The sequence below is a fragment of the Pongo abelii genome, chromosome 17 (genome assembly GCF_028885655.2).
Source record: "Pongo abelii isolate AG06213 chromosome 17, NHGRI_mPonAbe1-v2.0_pri, whole genome shotgun sequence".
Classification (NCBI taxonomy): Eukaryota; Metazoa; Chordata; class Mammalia; order Primates; family Hominidae; genus Pongo; species Pongo abelii.
Window position 1 is genome coordinate 49569253 of NC_072002.2, and position 18854 is coordinate 49588106.

Here is an 18854-nt window from a genome sequence, read left to right on the forward strand (position 1 = left end):
CAACAAGGCCTGGATCTAAGACCTGGCAGGAAAGGGGAAGTTGTGGCACCCTCCTGCAGATTTGTTCTTACCCTGGATGTTCTGCCTCAGCCCTAGAGACACTCTATATCTGTTATTCCTGTATTCTTTTGAGTTTCACTTTTTGTTATAACACTTAGTAGTTAATAATTCTTAACATTAAACTTTCCCTGTTCAAGTGATTATGTGGTTTCTATTACTGATACTGTATTCATCTTCATCTTAGGGACTGTCTTGCCAATGAAACCAAAATTAAATAACAGAATACTGAACTTTGAATATTATGGATATTTAGCCAGGCATGGTGGTGTACAACTGTAGTCCTAGCTACTCTGGAGGCTGAGGCAGGAGGATCACTTGAACCCAGGGGTTCAAGGCTGCTGCAGTGAGCTGTGGTTGCACCACTGCACTCCAACCTGGGTGATAGAGTGAGACCCCATCTAAAAAAAAAAAAAAAGAAGAAAGAAAGAAAAAGAAAAAAATAATTATGGGTATTAGAGAATTTTACTAAAGACTTTAATTCTTAACCCAAAGTTACAAATGATACTGGAATTTCAGATTCTAGGCAGAGCCTAAGGAAGAATATTTCTAGGCAAAGAAGCCTTTCCACAATACTTAGTGATAGCCACAAGTGGCTGTCATTAAGAAAATGAACCGTGCCACAGATGATAGCTCTCACCTCCATCCTCAACCCCACATGGACTGGGGCTTCTCACCTCTCTCCTGGAAAGCCTGGGACTCCTGAGTCTCAGTCTTGCACTGGTTCTCTAAGGGCTGCACCGGGCTATTCAGAGACTTCAGTGCTCCTGTGGATGTCATTTCCTGCCAGAACATTTCTTGGCCATGAGTTGTGTCCTAGGAGTAATCAAGTACCAGCACTATCATTCTGAGGATACACAAGCAGAAAACTCCTAGAGCAACAGGGCAGGAACGGAAGAATCAAAAACTCATTCAAATGATTAGAGAGAAAAAATACAGGACCTTAAGAGCCCTAGTGACTTGAACCCAATGAGTGAATAATTAATAACCCAAAAGAAAGAAACTGTATAATTCTCTGAGAGCTGAGTCAATGCCCCAGTCATAATTATGGCTTCCCCATTAACTTACAATAGATCAAACAAACAAAAATGTTTACTTCTTACCTGTTGCCTTGGCTCCTCCAGTTCTTTTTCCAGCTCCTCCAGCATAGTCACAGCTTCCTCTCCATTCTCTGGCCGATGCTCTCGCAGCCAAGCTTGCAGCTCCTCAGGAAGGATGGCCAGGAACTGCTCCAACATCAGCAGCTCCAGGATCTGCTCCTTGGAGTGCACCTCCGGCCTCAACCACTGACAGCAAAGCTCTCGCAGCCGGCTCAGAGCCTCCCGAGGGCCAGTGGAGTCAGAGTAACTAAACTGCCTGAACTTCTGCCGGAATACCTCTTGGCTCCAGGGGTTTCCCTGAAGGCCAAAGTCCTGGCCCAAAACATAATTTTCTTCTTCAACCTTGACAACTAGAAGTCCTTCCTGTTCTTCTGGAGCATGGTAGGCCAAGACTGTGGCCTCTCCTGACATTCTGGGCAGAGACAGTCTGAAAAGGCTGCCCAGGTGAGACAGGGAGGAGATGGAGATTTGCGTCTGAGAGATTCCTTCTGAATTCCAACTCCCCAGGACACTCCTGAGGGTAGACAATGCTCACGTTACACAGGGAAAATAATGTACTTGGAATATAAATACAGGTTTTTGAAGCCCAGTTGCCAGGGAGCATAGTGCTGTAAAGAAAACTGACTAACAGGGCACTTCCACATAAATCATACATTTATAGATGACTCAGGATTTTTTCAGGATGTGAAAGAAAAATGTTAGTATGGCCGCAATCAATTTAGCCTTTAGTAATACTGTTAGGAACAACATTAGGGATAATAAAATAGTGCTTGTAGATTATAGAGAGCAAGAAAAGCACTATAGTATATGATTCCATCTCAGAAATAACCACCATTTTATTGAGCACTAGCTTGATACTTAACATAAATTTTATATGCTTTTCCTAACAACTCTATAAGGACAATCAAAATTATGCCCATTTTTGCTGGGTGCGGTGGCTGATGCCTGTAATCCCAGCACTTTGGGAGGCCGAGGCGGGCGGATCACGAGGTCAGAAGATCGAGACCATCCTGGCTAACACGGTGAAACCCCGTCTCTATTAAAAATACAAAAAATTAGCCGGGCATGGTGGCGGGCGCCTATAGTCCCAGCTACTCGGGAGGCTGAGGCAGGAGAATGGCGTGAACTCAGGAGGCGGAGCTTGCAGTGAGCCAAGATGGCGCCACTGCACTCCAGCCTGGGTGACAGAGTGAGACTCCGCCTCAGGAAAAAAAAAAAAAAATTATGCCCATTTTCCTAACGAGGCTACTAAGTCATAAGTTGACCAAAGACAGACAGCCAGTGAGCAGCAGAACTGGGCTCTGCAACCAAAGTCTTCAGCTCTTTCTATTATGCTATGGGGCATCCCAAAAGAAGGGAACTCACACTTAATAAACACCTACTATGGGCCAAGCACTTTACAAATAGTATTTTATTGGAGCTTGACAATAACGCCATCAGGTATTATCATCTCAATTTTACAAATGAGGAAACTAAGGTTCTTAAAAGCCAAGCAATTTGTCCGAGGCTACAAACTGGTAAATAGCAAAGTCGAGACATGAACCCAGGCTGCAACTCTACAGTACTTGCTCTTTTTATTTCTTTTTATTACAGAATGGGTTGATGCCCAAGACAATCTTGGCTGATACTAAATTAGAAATGATGGTGAAAATGTTAGGAAGGGATCAGGGAGAATGGGCAAGGTGAATGTAGAAACAAGGAAAAATTATTGACTTCTAAGTCGCAAGGTTCTGAAACAGCACAAAGAAAAATGGATTCTTTCAACAAATACTTCAGCATTTACTCTGTGCTGGATAGCGTACTAAAGAGCAGTCTCAGAATTAGAAGATCTGCACCAAAGGACTCTTAGTTTATTATGGGAAAGCAACACGTAAACACAGTGATAAATCCAAGGACGGAGCGAAGTAGGCAAGGTAGCACAAGGGAAAGATGACCAACCAAGACCAAGGAGAGAGGGATGGGAAGAGCCAGAAAGAGCTGCCTGGAGGAGACATCTCAGCAGAGTTTGATGTGAGTGAGCTGAGTGAGATGGAGAGGAAGGTCACTCAGGCAAAGTCAAAATGGGTATGAGAGAATGTGGCCCACTGAGGAAACTGAAGGTAGTGTGGGGAGACCAGATTAATGGCTGTCACTTCTGACTACGGCTCAAAATCAGCCATGAAACACGAACCCCAAGGCAGACTTCCTGAATCAGAATCTCCATGGGACAGGGCTTTAATAAGTGCCACAAGAGCTTCTGATGAGCAGCCAGGTTAAGAACGCTGCGCCAGACCCTGGGGTACAGTTAATGAATGGTGAGAGAGGAGGTCTGAGAGGTTGAACTACAGAGTTTGCATTTGATCCCCATGGCCACAGTGATGGCTGGAAGGTCTGTGTGCCCACCCAGAGCGTGGCGTGGAGAAGACATGGGAAGGGGTTTGTTGAAACCATTCAGGTAAGAGACTGTGAGAGACTGAGCCATGGGAGGCAAAAGACAAAAAGACGGGAGATTTGACAGGACTTGACACACCATATAAGGGTTTGGAAGAGAGAGGGGTCAAGGACTCAAGTTTGTGGTTGGCCCTTGTGACTAGAGGATGATGGTGCTATTTGCTGAGCTATTCATTAAGAAAGTTAGGTCTGAGATGCCTACGAAGCAGCATCTCCTAAACTGTGCTTTGGCAGATATTAATAGATTTTTCATACATATCTAAACACAAGAACCCTGGGGATAGTTCTCCTCTTTTTTTTTTTTTTTTTGAGACGGAGTCTCACTCTTTCGCCCAGGCCAGACTGCAGTGGCGCTATCTCGGCTCACTGAAAGCTCCACCTCCCAGGTTCACGCCATTCTCCTGCCTCAGCCTCCCGAGTAGCTGGGACTACAGGCGGCCGCCATCGCGCCTGGCTAATTTTTTTTATTTTTAGTACAGACAGGGTTTCACCGTGTTAGCCAGGATGGTCTCGATCTCCTGACCTCGTGATCCTCCCGCCTCCGTCTCCCAAAGTGCTGGGATTACAGGCGTGAGGCACTGTGCAGGGCCTTCTCCTCTTAATTTTTTAGTGTAAAATACTAGAGACCAAGCACAGTGGCTCATGCCTGTAATCCCAGCATTTTGGGAGGCCAAAGGCAGGAGGATCACTTGAGTCCAGGAGTTTGAGACCAGCCTGGGCAACATAGTGAGATCCTGTCCCCACAAAACATTTAAAAATTAGCCAGGTGTAGTGGCACTCACCTGTGGTCCCAGCTACTCAGGAGGCTGAGTTGGGAGGACTGCTTGAGCCTGGGAGGTTGAGGGTACAGTGAGCATGATCGCTTTACTGAACTCCAGCCTAAGTGACAGAGTGAGACCCTGTCGCTATTTTAAAAAAAAAAATACTACACACATTTCTTTAGTTCTTATTATGTGACAACAGACATTTTAAAAATTTCATGATATCTTACTCTGAGCAGGGTAATAGCAAAATAAAAGTTTTTTTAATGAAATTTTGTGACAACCAATGCATTGTCAGATCTGTGCATGGATGTGTACATAGCATTTCTCAAGAGCTACATCACATTAATGTGTGTTCTTCACTTAGTGACCATTAGTCTATGTTATGTACCTTGCTTTCTAAATTCAATATATTTGTGATATTATTCCATTTTATTGTAAATATTATGCCTCACCAACTAATCCTCCATGGGTATGTGGCTGAGGGAAGATCTTGGTCATAAAGACTCGACCTCTGCTCCTTCCGCATCTCCTTCACAGGTCCAGCCTCCGCTACATCAGTCCATCAGTGAGCCCTAAGTCCTCTATTGCCACTCTCTACTTTCCTCCTAGGCCACCTAATTCTAACCTTCAGTTACCATCCAGTCTAGACCTCCTATCTGAACTCCTGACCTATTTACCCACGGTTGCTCACTCCCACCGTAACTACTCTTGAATTTCTCAAAAGGACCTCAAACTCAGCACATGCATAACCAACTCGTGATTCTTCCCACCCTAAACCTGCTTCTCTCCCAGTGGTCCCTCTCAAGAAGTAGGAACATCCATTTGGCTGCATAACCAGAAACGTGGAAGGATCCCTAACATGGTCCTTTCCCCCACCTCCTTCCTTCCTTAAATCCTGTTGATTTTATTTTCTCTTCAAGAATCTGCCCTTCCCCATCTCTGCGACCATCTTCATCCCAGCAACTATCCCTTCACACTGCACAAGAACTCACCAACTGGCTCCCCACATTCACTTGGTCCCCATCAGTCTGTTATACACATTGTAACCACAGTGATCTTTACAGATTGCAAATCTGATCACATTCTTCTGACCAGTTTTTAAGAGTAAAAACAAAAACCTTCTAGCCAACGTAAGCTTAGGTACAGCCCTTCCCTTTGGGAGAAAGTGAGTCCCCAGTCCTAGTCCGAGCAACCCAGATGGAACCTCCAGGGTACTTTTGGACAATCCTGACTGCAGCAGCATCACTGTTATTATAATGTACCTGTATTATAATGTAACAGATATTATAATGTATCTGTTTGCTTAATTGTAATAGAAAACGCTGAGGCTTCATTACAGAGTCAAGCCCTGTTTACCTGCTTTAAGTGTCTTATTTCATCTTCAGAGCACTCTATGGTGTAAGTTCATCCGTTCATTTGAAGACAAGAGAGAAGTTATGTAATTTGTTCCAGGTCATGTGGCTTTAAGTGATGTAGTCTGGACTGTTCTGAAACCAAATAATCTGACTCCAGTCATTACTTAGACGCCTACTCTGCTAAAATGCCTTTTCACATCTGGACTCCCCACCAAATCAAAGAGCCCTTCAGAAGAGGACCTTGTTTTTCTCACATTTGATATTTGAGTGCCTATTTGTGCAGGTATTTGTGCCAGGTGCTGAGCAGAGTTATAAACAAGACAGCGTCTTTGCCATTACAGAACTTAAAAATAGTAGAGACAGGCAGACGTTAAACAGAAAGCATACATAATTACCTAATTATGACAAAAACTACAAAGGGGAAGGCAGAAGGTGTTCCGAGAGTGACTGAGAAAGGATCTAGCCCAGACTCGGGGAGCCAAGAGGAAGGCTGAGACTCGTCTCAAAACCGAGCTTTGGCCACGTGAGAAGTGGCAGGAAGGAGCCCACTGACAAGTGTCAGATTCCTGAGCCTGCAGCCCGACACAAGACACGCTGGGTAAGCGCCTGAGGAGTCAGCTGACCGAAAAGGCGGGTGGCTGAGTGGGCAAGTGGAAACGGATAGGCGGGACGGAGCGGCGGGCGGGATCCCAGATACAGCCGAGGCCCGGCCTGTGGCCGAGGGGTCGAAGAAAGGCGGCGCGGAGGCCGGATGCGGGACAGGGGCGGTTTGGGAAGCACTCGGGACCGCCCTGCTGGACCGCCCGACTCACCCTTCGCTCTACCGGCGACGCGAACCCACCCCCGGGAGAGAGACCAACGACCGGCCGCACGCGCGCCGGAAGTGGGGGGGGGCGCCCTTCTAGGAGCCCGGAGGACCGCAGCTCTGTGGCAGGCGCGGGTCGTGTCTCGCAGGAGCGGCGCGGGTCCGGCTCAGACCTGGCGGGGGCATCGCAGAGTCCAAACGGTTGACGCGCTGCTGAAAGGGTGGGGAGCATAAGATACATATTAAATATAATTATATATTCTATATATTTTAATACATAAAAATATACGTATATATTCAAACATATTTTTCCTGGATATGTCGCGGGCTGGTATACCATCGAGAAAATAAAAACCGAGAACCCATGATCTCTACATTTTGAGAGGAAGAGGAGCTGACCACGCTCACAGCGGACGTGCTGACTGCTCACCGCGGACGTGCTGACTGCGAAGACGACAGTCCTAGGAGCTGCGGAAGGGCAGGGGCGGGGACGGGTCCTGCCCAGGAATGCCGAGGACGCCAGGTGCTGCGGAGGGGTCGGGGTAGGGGGGCAGGAGAAGCTGTAAAAATTTCCTGGTGGACTCTGCCCTCGAGCTGCCCGTGGCCGCGTGCTGGATGCTGACACAGGAGGAGGAGGAGGAGCGCCACGGGTTTCCCGCGTAGGAGGCGGCAGGAGCCAGGGCACAGCGGGGCGGGGTTCAGGGCACGCTCGTAATTGGCCCAGCATCTTAGCTGGCCAGAAACTAGGCTAAGGGGTTGGTTAGAGTGAGTTAGGTTGTGGAGAGTCAAATACCAGGCTCAGGTGTTAGAAATGCATTGAATGATCAGTGCAGGGTATTCACATATGACATGGCTGGAACAGTGTTCAGGGCGGTTGTCTGTACCGTATAGAGTGGATTAAAGGACAAAAGAGATGAAAGAATACAGGTGACACATGAATTTAGCAAAATGTAATAATCTGTGAAAATATGATTGAAAATAGGGCAAGGGATGACATCGCCAAGGGAGGTGTTTTGGAAAATAAACGGATTGTGAAATACCAACGTTTTGGAATGGGGAGGAAAAGGAGTTCGAGAAGAGGAGCTACTTAGGGAGCGCCCAGATGGTTCAAACATCATAAAAGCAACAGTGTTTCAGGAGAGGGAACAGGTGACTAGCAGATGCTGCAGAGAGCCGAAAGAGGGTGAGAACTAAGCTGAAGGTGGAATTAGGGGGAATGACAGAGGAGGGCAAGAGAGAGAGATGTTACCTGTGGACTGTCCTTTCCAGTAGTTCAGAAGAGTTGGTAAGACTGAAAATAGACAATAATCTCTTTTGAGAATTGTGATACTGCAAGAAAGGAAAAAGGATATTGGTTGAACTAAACAACCGGATTTAAAGTATTCTTATTTTCAAGGGTAGTGGAGAGCTAATTTGTAGAAAAGAAAAGGTAAAGTTTAGTAGGCACAAGAAATTGAAGATGGAAGAAAAGAGATACAGCTGATGGGGAGGAAATGAGACCAGATGGGCTGGTGAAGTTGTTTGTCACAGAAAAGAAGGAAGTGATTTGTTCCTGAATAGGAGGAAAGTGGAGGGTGAGTGCAAGAGAGAAGGGAGAAGTTGAAGATGTTTATGTCAGATGACTGACCACAAAGGTGTTAATCAGAAGATGTTACAGTTGATCCAGACTTTGAAGAATGTTACGACGGCCAATGACTGGAAGAGACGACTTCAAGTTATGTTCTATATCTACTATCCAATATGGAAGCCATTAGCCATTTATGGCTATGTGTAGGAAAGCAACCTGTTGCATGGCAAGAGTAATGCTATCTTGAAGTGAAACATGATAACCAGTGTTTGACTCTTGCATACCAAGGCATTCCCCCAGCAAGGTGAAGAAACAATGCCTATAACATAGATAACCCCTCATAAAGAAACAATACCTGTAGCATAGAAAACCCCCTAATAAAGATCCTTATCTAATTTTCCCACTGGTCAGAGTTTTGCAAGAGGGTCTCAGACATGACCAGCTGCACGTTTTACCAAAAAAAAAAAAAAAAAAAGCTTGCAATAGAAAGAATAATATCTGCAGGGCAGGTATGGGGATCCACCATCTTAAGTCCTTTCGTCCCTACCTAATGTTTCCTTCTGAGAAACTGCATTTGTCAGCTCAGCTCTCTCAACCTCTGGGAGTAGGTTTACATATATTTGCTCACTTGATATATGGCTGATAGGAACTGAGGAAGTAAAATTTTCATTTCATTGAATTTTAATTAATTTACATTTAAATTGCCACATGGGATTAGTGGTTCCATACTAGACAGTGAAGCTAGCCTATACTGGTTAAAAAGAACCCAATGAGTGAAATGAACAAAGTAAACATAGCACATTTCTAATGAAGCAGATAAAATAATGAGTGGCCAAAAAAAAAAAAAATGTAAAATTGTCTTCTACATAAAAAGTCCATAAGGTTTATACACAGAACATACTCAATTTGTTCATTCCCTTAAAGGATCTAGCAACACACTTTTTAATGTTAAGTACCCAATTTCCCCATTTTTAATGAACAGATGAATACCAGTATCTGCTAACACTGTGGGGTGGGGAAGGGAGAGTGATATATACCTAAGAAAATTAGCAACTTCATCAATAATAAACACTTCTCTATCATTTATTTATTTTAAAAAAGTATTAACACCTGAATAATGCATGGATTTTAGATAATGAAGTATCAATTTTGGTCAACTAATTTTGACAAATATGTCATATCAGTGAAAGATGTGAATAAAAAGAAATGTGTGCAAAAGTATATGGGATCTCTCTGTACTATCTATCTTTGCAATAATAGATAAATTGAATTTTAAAATATCTTAATAAAAAGAAGGCAGGAATAGGGGAATGAGGGAACAAATACCTTGTCTGCCCTTCTTTGCTGTGGGACTTCAATAACCTGTTAGACTTACACACCATATCCTCTGTATCTCCTATCTGCTCTTTTCAATTTTTGTTTCTCATTTGCATATTTTACCACCTATTTTCCAATCACTAATTCTTTCTTTAGTGATAATGTACTTTTAAACATATCCCTTGAGTTCTCAATTTCTGTCATTGAATTTTTTAATTCAGAATTTCTCTTTGGTTCAAGTTCACATCCATTATATTATTTTATTTATTTTTTTTGACAGGGTCTCACTCTCATGCCTAGACTGGAGTGGAGTGGCATGATCTCAGCTCACTGCAACCTCCGCCTCCCAGGCTCAAGCAATTCTCCTGTCTCAGTCTCGCAAGTAGCTGGGATTACAGGCACAGGCCACTACTGTGTCCAGAATTGGTGGGTTCTTGATCTCACTGACTTCAAAAATGAAGCCGCGGACCCTCGCAGTGAGTGTTACAGTTCTTAAAGATGGTGTGTCCAGAGTTTGTTCCTTCTGATGTTCGGACGTGTTCGGAGTTTTTTCCTTCTGATGGGTTCGTGGTCTCGCTGGCTTCAGGAGTGAAGCTGCAGACCTTTGCAGTGAATGTTACAACTCTTAAGGTGGTGCGTCTGGAGTTTGTTCGTTCCTCCCGTCCAGAGTTGTTCATTCCTCCCAGTGGGTTTGTGTTCTCACTGGCCTCAGAAGTGAAGCTGCAGACCTTCACAGTGAGTGTTACAGCTCATAAAAGCAGTGTGGACCCAAAGAGTGAACAGCAGCAAGATTTATTGCAAAGGGCAAAAGAACAAAGCCTCCACAGTGTGGAAAGGGACCCCAGCAGGTTCCTGTTGCTTGCTGGGGCAGCAACTTTTATTCCCTTATCTGGCCCCACCCACATCCTACTGATTGGTCCATTTTACAGAGAGCTGATTGGTCCGTTTTATAGAGAGCTGATTGGTCCATTTTGACAGGGTGCTGATTGGTGCGTTTACAATCCCTGAGCTACACACAGAGTGCTGATTGGTGTATTTACAATCCTCTAGCTAGACTTTAAAAGTTCTCCAAGTCCCCACTAGATTAGCTAGACACAGAGCACTGATTGGTAAGTTTACAAACCTTAAGCTAGACACAGGGTGCTGATTGGTGTGTTTCCAAACCTTGAGCTAGACACAGAGTGCTGGTTGGTGCATATACAACCCTGTGGCTAGACATAAAATTCTCCAAGTCCCCACCTGACTCAGGAACCCAGCTGGCTTCGCCTAGTGGAACCCGTGCCAGGGCCGTGGGCGTAGCTGCCTGCCAGTCCTGCACCGCGTGCCTGCACTCCTCAGCCCTTGGGCAGTCAATGGGACCGGGCACCACGGAGTAGGGGGCGGCGCCTGACAGGGAGGATCTGGCGGCATGGGAGCCCACCGTGGGGGGCGGGGGGGCTTGGGCATGGCGGGCTGCAGGTCCTGAGCCCTGCCCCGCAGGGAGGCAGCTAAGGCCCGGCGAGAATTCGATTGTGGCGCGGGCAGTTCTGTGGGACCCCACGCCCCCTCCGCAGCTGCTGGCCCGGGTGCTAAGCCCCTTACTGCCCAGGGCCGGTGGCGCTGGCCAGCCGCTCCGAGTGCGGGGCCCGCCGAGCCCGCGCCCACCCGGAACTTGCACTGGCCCGGTTCCCACCCACACCTCTCCCTCCACACCATGCCGCAAGCAGAGGGAGCCAGCTCTGGCCTTGGCCAGCCCAGAGAGGGGCTTCCACAGTGCAGCGGCTGGCTGAAGGGCTCCTCAAGTGTGGCAAGAGCAGACACTGAGGCCAAGGAGGTGCTGGGAACGAGTGAGGGCTGCTAGCCCATTGTCACCTCTCACTACCACCTGGCTAATTTTTTGTATTTTTAGTAGAGACAGACTTTCACCATGTTAGCCAGGCTGGTCTCGAACTCCTGACCTCAAATGATCCACTTGCCTTGGCCTCCCAAAGTGCTGGGATTACAGGCGTGAGCCACCGTGCCTGGCCCATATCCATCATTTTAGAAAGTTTTTTTTTAATTTTTATTCTTTAGATGGAGTCTCGTTCTGTGGCCCAGGCTGGAGTGCAGTGGCACAATCTCGACTCACTGCAACCTCAGCCTCCCAGCTTCAAGCGATTCTCCTGCCTCAGCCTAGCTGGGATTAAAGGTGTGTGTCACCACACCCAGTTAATTTTTGTATTTTTAGTAGACACGGGGTTTCACCATGTTGGTTGGCCATGCCGGTCTCAAACTCCTGACCTCAAGTGATCTGCCTGCCTCAGCATCCCAAAGTGCTGGGATTACAGGCGTGAGCCTCTGCGCCTGGCCCATTTTAGAAAGATTTTTATGGTAAAACACACATGCCATTAAATTTACCATTTTAACCATTTTTAAGTGTACACTTCTGTATTAGTCTGTTTTCACGCTGCTGATAAAGACGTGCCCGAAACTGGGCAATTTCCCAAAGAAAGAGATTTAACTGGACTTACAGTTACATGTAGCTGGGGAGGTCTCACAAACATGGTGGAAGGTGAAAGGCATGTCTCACATGACAACAGCAAGAGGGAGAATGACAGCCAAGCAAAATGGGTTTCCCTTTATCAAACCATCAGATCTCATGAGACTTATTCACTTCCACGAGAACAGTATGGGGGAAACCACCCCCATGATTTAATTATCTCCCATTCCCTCCCACAACACATGGGAATTATGGGAGTATAATTCAAGATGAGATCTGGGTGGGGACACAGAGCCAAACCATATCAACTTCAGTGGCATTAAGTGCATTCACAATGTTGTACAACCTTCACAAACATCCATCTCCAGAACTTTTTCATCTTCCCAAACTGAAACTCCATACCAATTAAACAGTGATTCCCCATTTCTCCCTCCCCCGAGCCCCTGGCAACCACCATTCTACTTTCTGTCTCTATAAATTTGACTACCCTTAAGTACCTCAAATAAGTGGGATCATACAATATTTGCCTTTTTGTGACTGGCTTATTTTATTTAATGTCTCCAGGTTTATCCATGTTGTAGTATATGTCAAATTTTCCTTTCTTTTTAGGGCTGAATAATATTCTATTGCATGTATATACCACATTTTATTTATCCATTCATCTGTTAATGGACACTTGGGTGGCTTTGACCTTTTGGCTATTTTGAATAATGCTACTATAAATATAAGAGTACCTTTAATCCATTTTTAATTTTTGTATGTGGTGTAAGGCAAGAGTCCAACTTCATTCCATTGTATGTATCCGGTTTTCCCAGTATCATTTCATGAAAAGACCACCATTTCCACCATTGAATGGTCTTAGCACCCTTGTTAAAACTCAGTTGACCACATGTGAGGGTTTACGTCTGAGTGCTCTATTTCATTGGCCTGTATGTCTATTCTTATGCCAGTACCACACTGTTTTGATAATTGTAGCTTAATGAAATCAGGAATTAGTGTCTAATAAGTCATTCTAAAAATAGCTTCTGGTTTTCTGTCAAATTCTTCTCAATCTTGTCTTTTATGTCCTCGAATAAAAAAAAGTATTTTATCCAAATCTAATTATCCTAACATAAGAAACTCCAGTGATTCTACTTCTGTTGTCAATTGTTTCTGCTGGTTGTTCTTATCTCGCTTGCCTGGTTGTCTTTTATCAGGAATTTTCATGAAAAATTGATGTGGAAATAATTTGAAGGTACTCCTCTCATTTTATTTTTTGAGACGGAGTTTTGCTGTTGCTCAGGCTGGAGTGCAGTGGTGCGATCTCGGCTCACTGCAAGCTCCGCCTCCCAGAGGCAGAAAGGTTCACACCATTCTCCTGCCTCAGCCTCCCGAGTAGCTGGGACCACAGGTGCCTGCCACCATGCCTGGCTAATTTTTTTGGGTTTTTTTTTGTTTGTTTGTTTTTTGTTTTTGGTAGAGACAGGGTTTCACCATGTTAGCCAGGATGGTCTCGATCTCCTGACCTCGTGATCTGCCCGCCTTGGCCTCCCAAAGTGCTAGGATTACAGGCATGAGCCACCGTTCCCGGCCGAAGGTACTCCTCTTCTAGAGAAATCATTGTTTGCTTCTGCCAGATATCTGGGAGCTCCAGTAATTGTAGGTCATCACAAACCAGTTTAAGGTATTGAGATTTTTCTGGGTCAACCAGATGACTTGCAGTTGGGCTACTGTCTGTGGAAGGGCTGGTTTACTACAAGTTCACCTTTATTCCTAGAATGTAGTTGATTTTGGGTATAATTCAAAGTACCAAGGTCCCAACCCTTAGTCTCTGATTCCAACTTTCTTCTCTCTAGTACTATGAGGCTATCAAAAATGCCATTCAGTACCCTCAGCTGCCTCTTCCAGATAAGCAAATAATCTGAAAGTGAAAGCCCACTAGATGCTTTGGTTCACCTCACTGGACTTAGATCATTTCTTGGATCTTGTTCTAGTATTCTGTACTACCTTGACAGTTCTAATGGCTTCCAGCGGATTTTCATATTTTTATATGGATTTACTGTTGTCCTTAAGGGATGTGTGAGCCACATTACTCACTGTACCAATAATGGAAGCTGAGTTCTGTGACTTTAATTTTTCCCTAAAAGATAGTATCTTTTGAAGAATAATAAGTTTTTAATTTTAATGTAGTCCGATTGAACTTTCCTTTGTATATATATTGGGCTTTACTGTCTTTTTTAAAGATTTCCTTCCCTACTCTGAAGTCATAAATATACTTTCACATATTTTCTTCTACAAATTTTACAAAAGGTTTGCTTTTCTCCCATGTATTTAATATACTTGCTATTTGCTTTGAGTGCAGTTATGAGGCAGAGATCTACAATAACTATTTCTAGATGAATAACTAATTATCCATTGATCACTTACTGAATCGTCCTTCTTATCCACACTGGTTTTCATGCCAGCTCATTCAACTACATTATTCATCTTTGATCCCACATGTAGTGTTATGATGGAGATGGTTATAGGCTATTCCATCCATCTATAAAGTTAGCATCATAAAAATGATTAAGAATACATGAACATTACAGGTCACTCAGTATTGCTTACCAATCTTATGTTTTTCTAGTAAGCTCACCTTTGCACAAAGTTTATTTCAAGCCATCTTCTCAAGCATTATTCTCCTCACCCCTCATTCTTAAATGATGATATAACCTCCTTCTTCCCAATGAATTGGAACGTCCTCAGTTTCCCACTAACCTACCTGAGCTTGCACCCATTCTCTCCTATCATCTTAGTTAGCATAGGAGAAGGGCCACTCATATCTAAAGACCTATTCTTCCACTTGTATCTTGGATCCCATCTCCTTCCCCATCAATCATATGCCATCAACAGTTCATTCTCTTCCTGTGTTATCTACTCTCTCTCCTGGATTCTTCCTGCTATCTTTTACACATTTACACATTACATATCTTTCCTATCTTAAAAATTATCAAGCCACCAACCAAGCAAATAAACCATCCCTAAACTCCACTATTACCCTATTTCTTATTTTCTTTTATTCATAACTGACTTATTGAAGTTGGTCTGTAATGACATTCTCCATTTCCAGATATCCCATTTTTTTCTCATGCTGGTTCTCTTCAACGTTTGTTTTTTATGAAGAGGTGCTGGATTTTGTCAAATGCTTTTTCTGCATATTTTGTCCTTTATTCTGTTGATATGGATTTGGTTGATTTTTAAACTGATGCTCAGATGGATTCCTGGGATAAATTCCACTTGGTCATGGTAGAAAATCCTTTTTTATATGTTACTGAATTCAGTTTACTAGTATTTTGTTGAGAATAAGAGATACTGGTCTGTAGTTTATGTTTCTTGTGATGTATTTGACTGATTTGGATATCAAAGTAATATTGGCCTCATGAAATGAGATGGAAGATATTCCTTCTTCTTGTTTTGGGGAGGGGGACAGTTTGTGAAGAACTGGTATTAATTCTTCTTTAGATGTTTGGTAGAATTCACCAGTGAAGCCCTTGGGGCCTGGGCTTTTCCTTGTGTGTCTTTTTTTTTTTTTATTACTAACTCAATCTCTTTATTATACATCTATTCACATTTTCTATTTCTTCTTTAGTCAGTTTTCTGTCTGCAGGGCATGTCAGAGACCTTCACAGCAGCCCCTCCCATCACAGGCCTTGGGGCCTAGGAGGAAAAAATGGTTTTGTGGGTGGGGCCCAGGGCTCCCCTGCTGTGTGCAGCCTAGGGACTTGTTGCCCTGCGTCTCAGCCGCTCCAGCCATGGCTGAAAGGGGCCAACGTAAAGCTCAGGCTGTGGGTTCAGAGAGTGCAAGCCCCAAGTCTTGGCAGCTTCCACGTGGTGTTGAGCCTGTGGACACAAAGAAGTTAAGAATTGAGGTTTGGGAACCTCTGCCTAGATTTCAGAGGATGTATGAAATGCCTCGGTGTCGAAGCAAAAGTTTGCTGCAGGGGCAGAGTCCTCATGGAGAATCTCTGCTAGAGCAGTGTGGAAGGGAAATGTGGGGATGAAGTCCCCACACAGAGTCCCCAACAGGGAACTGCCTAGTGGAGCTGTGAGAAGAGGGCCCCTGTCCTCCAGACCCCAGAATGTTAGATCCACTGAAAGCTTGCACCATGCACCTGGAAAAGCCACAGACACTCAATGCCAGCCTGTGAAAGCAACCAGGAGGGGTGCTGTACCCTGCAAAGCCACAGGGGCAGAGCTGGCCAAGGCCATGCAAGCCCACCTCTTACATCAGTGTGCCCTGGATGTGAGACATGAAGTCAAAGGAGATCATTTCAGAGCTTTAAGATCTGACTGCTCCGATGGATTTCAGACTTGCATGGGGCCTGTACCCGCTTTGTTTTGGCCAATTTCTCCCATTTGGAATAGGTGTATTTACCCAGTGCCTGTATCCCCATCATATCCAGGAAGTAACTAACTTACTTTTGATTTTACAGGCTCATAGGCAGAAGGGATTTGCCTTGTCTCAGACTTTGGATTTGGACTTTTGGGTTAATGCTGGAATGAGCTAAGACTTTGGGGGACTGTTGGAAAGGCATGATCATGTTTTGAAATGTGAGGACATGAGATTTGGGAGGGGCCAGGGGCAAAATGATATGATTTGGCTGCATCCCCACCCAAATCTCGTCTTGAATTGTAGGTCCCATAATCCCCACGTGTCATGAGAGGGACCCAGTGGGAGGTAATTGAATCATGGGGGCAGCTACCTCTACGCTGTTCTTATGACAGTGAGTTCTCATGAGATTTGATGGTTTTATAAGGGGCTTTTCCCCTTTTGCTTGGCACTTCTTCTTACCACTATGTGAAGAAGGACATGTTTGCTTCCCCTTCTGCCATGATTGTAAGTTTCCCGAAGCCTCCCCAGTCATGCTGAACTGTGAGCCAATTAAACATCTTTCCTTTATAAATTACCCAGTCTCGGGTATGTCTTTATTGGCAGCATGAGAACAGACTAATACAGTAGGCGATACCATCTAGGTTTGTGTATGTATACTCTATGATGTTCACACAAAGACAAAAGCACCTAATGATGCATTTATCAGAATGTATCCCTAGCATCAAGGAAAAGACGACTGTACTTCCTTCCTTCTGCTGTTCTGTTGTTGTTGTTTTTAAGTTTGCTCTCATTTTTAGTTTCTTAAGGTGGAAGCTTAGGTTTAGATAATTTTTTTTCTAAAATAGACATATTAAAGCTATAAAATTTCCTCTAACCATTACTTTTGCAGCATCACATAAAATATTTTATGTTGTACTTCACTTTTATTCAGTTTAAAGAATTTTCTAATTTCTCTTATGATTTCTTCTTTGGATCATGGGTTATTTATATTATGTTATTTAATTTCCAAATATCTGTGGAGTTCTCAATATGCCCTCTGGGTTAGTGGAATCCTCACTGTCCCCAACCTCTTGGTCTATAGATACCCAACTGGTCCTATCTTCTGGACTCTAAGAGGCCTCACTGGTCCCTGCGCCACCCTCAGCTGAGATGGCCCTGCCATCTCTGCCCTTAGTAGTGTCCCCACCCTCTGGGTACCTCGTTTCCTGCTTTTGGAATACCAGAAGTTGGACAGCTTTTCTTCTTTTCATCCTGTCTCTGTCCTCTTCAAAATTAGCAGTGTTTCTGGTGATAGCATTGTCAAAATCCTTGTTAGTTTTCCATAGATTTTAAGAGAATACATACGATTAGGCACAAGGATTCTCTATAGATCCTTCCTGGATAACCCAATTTCTATCCTGGATTTGGATTCTGCTGAAATAGTTAATTGGATCCATAAATCACACACCTAATCGCTTCACCAAAACGTTTGTCCCAGCGCTGTCTCCAGAGCATGCTATCTGAGACAGGCTGAGAAATTTCCAAATCATCAAATGATTTTTGCTTAACAGTTTCCTCCTCAGTATATCTCTTTCCTCTCATATTTTACCATAAGAAGGAAGGAAAAAACAAGTTACACCTTCTACTCTTTGCTTGGAAATATCCTCAGCTAAATACTCAAGTTCATTAGTTACAAGTTCTACTTTCCACCCAATAGCACAGCATGATTCAGCCAAGTTTCTGCCACTTCTAACAAGGATTGCTTGTTCTCTAGTTTCTAATACATGTTCCTCCTTTCATCTGAGATCTCACCAGAAGTATCTTTAATGTTCATTATTTCTAGCAGCATTCTCTTCATAGCAAATATATGTATTCCCTAAAATGTAACTTTCTCTACTGTCCTCTTTACTTCCTTCTGAGCCCTTACCAGAATCACCTTTAATCCTCCTATTTGTATAATCTTTTCAAGGCTTTTTCTATTAAGAATTTCAAAACTCTTCCAGCTCAATCACTTATTCAATTCCAAAGCCACATCTATATTTTTAGATATTTGTACATAGCACCCCACTTCTGGTACCACAAACAAGATGGCATAATAGAAATGTATTCTCTCGTAGTCTGGAGGTTAGAAGTACAAGATCAAGGTGCCAGCAGGGCCATACTCTCTCTGAAGGCTCTAGGGAAGTGTCTGTTCCATCCCACTGTCTTAGCTTCAGGTTGCTGGCAATCATTGGCATTCTTTGCCTTTTGGATGCATTACTGCAATCTCTGCCTCCATCATCACATGCATTCTCCTCTGTCTCCTCTGTGTCTGAATTTGCCTATCTCGTAAGAACACCAGGCATTGGATTAAGGCCCACTCTAATCCTTTATGAACTTAACTTGATTATATCTGCAAGGGCCCTGTCTTAGGCCATTCAGGTTGCTATAACAAAAAATATCATAGCCTGGGTAGCTTATAAACAACAGAAATTTATTTCTCATAGTACTGGAGGCTGGAAAGTACAAGATCAAGGCACTGAAAGATTTGGTGTCTGGAGAGGGTCTGCTTCCTGGTTCATAGACGCCATCTTCTCACTGTGTCCTCATATGGCAGAAAGCCTTGGAGCGCTCCAAGTCCTATTTTATAAAGATACTTAATCCCATTCATAAAAGCTCTGCCCTTATA

The 18854-nt window shown here is 44.0% G+C and overlaps 1 protein-coding gene across 8 annotated transcripts in view; it reads right to left on the bottom strand.

Moving 5' to 3' along the window:
• Nucleotides 1-18854, bottom strand: part of ZSCAN30 (zinc finger and SCAN domain containing 30) — a 41016-nt gene that overhangs the window by 11692 nt on the left and 10470 nt on the right. For 2 of the 8 annotated variants that reach the window (XM_063716992.1, XM_063716991.1), the window contains exons 2-5: nucleotides 7761-7802; nucleotides 6519-6721; nucleotides 1161-1671; nucleotides 735-873 (exon numbers count right to left, since the gene is read on the bottom strand). In XM_063716992.1, the coding sequence (XP_063573062.1) occupies nucleotides 735-873; nucleotides 1161-1568 (547 nt within the window). In that variant the 5' untranslated portion in view covers nucleotides 1569-1671; nucleotides 6519-6721; nucleotides 7761-7802. Of the gene's footprint in view, nucleotides 1-734; nucleotides 874-1160; nucleotides 1672-5707; nucleotides 5839-6518; nucleotides 6725-7760; nucleotides 7803-18854 lie in introns of all 8 variants that reach the window. The other 6 variants (XM_063716990.1, XM_063716989.1, XM_024236194.3 and 3 more) reach the window with 4 other exon arrangements.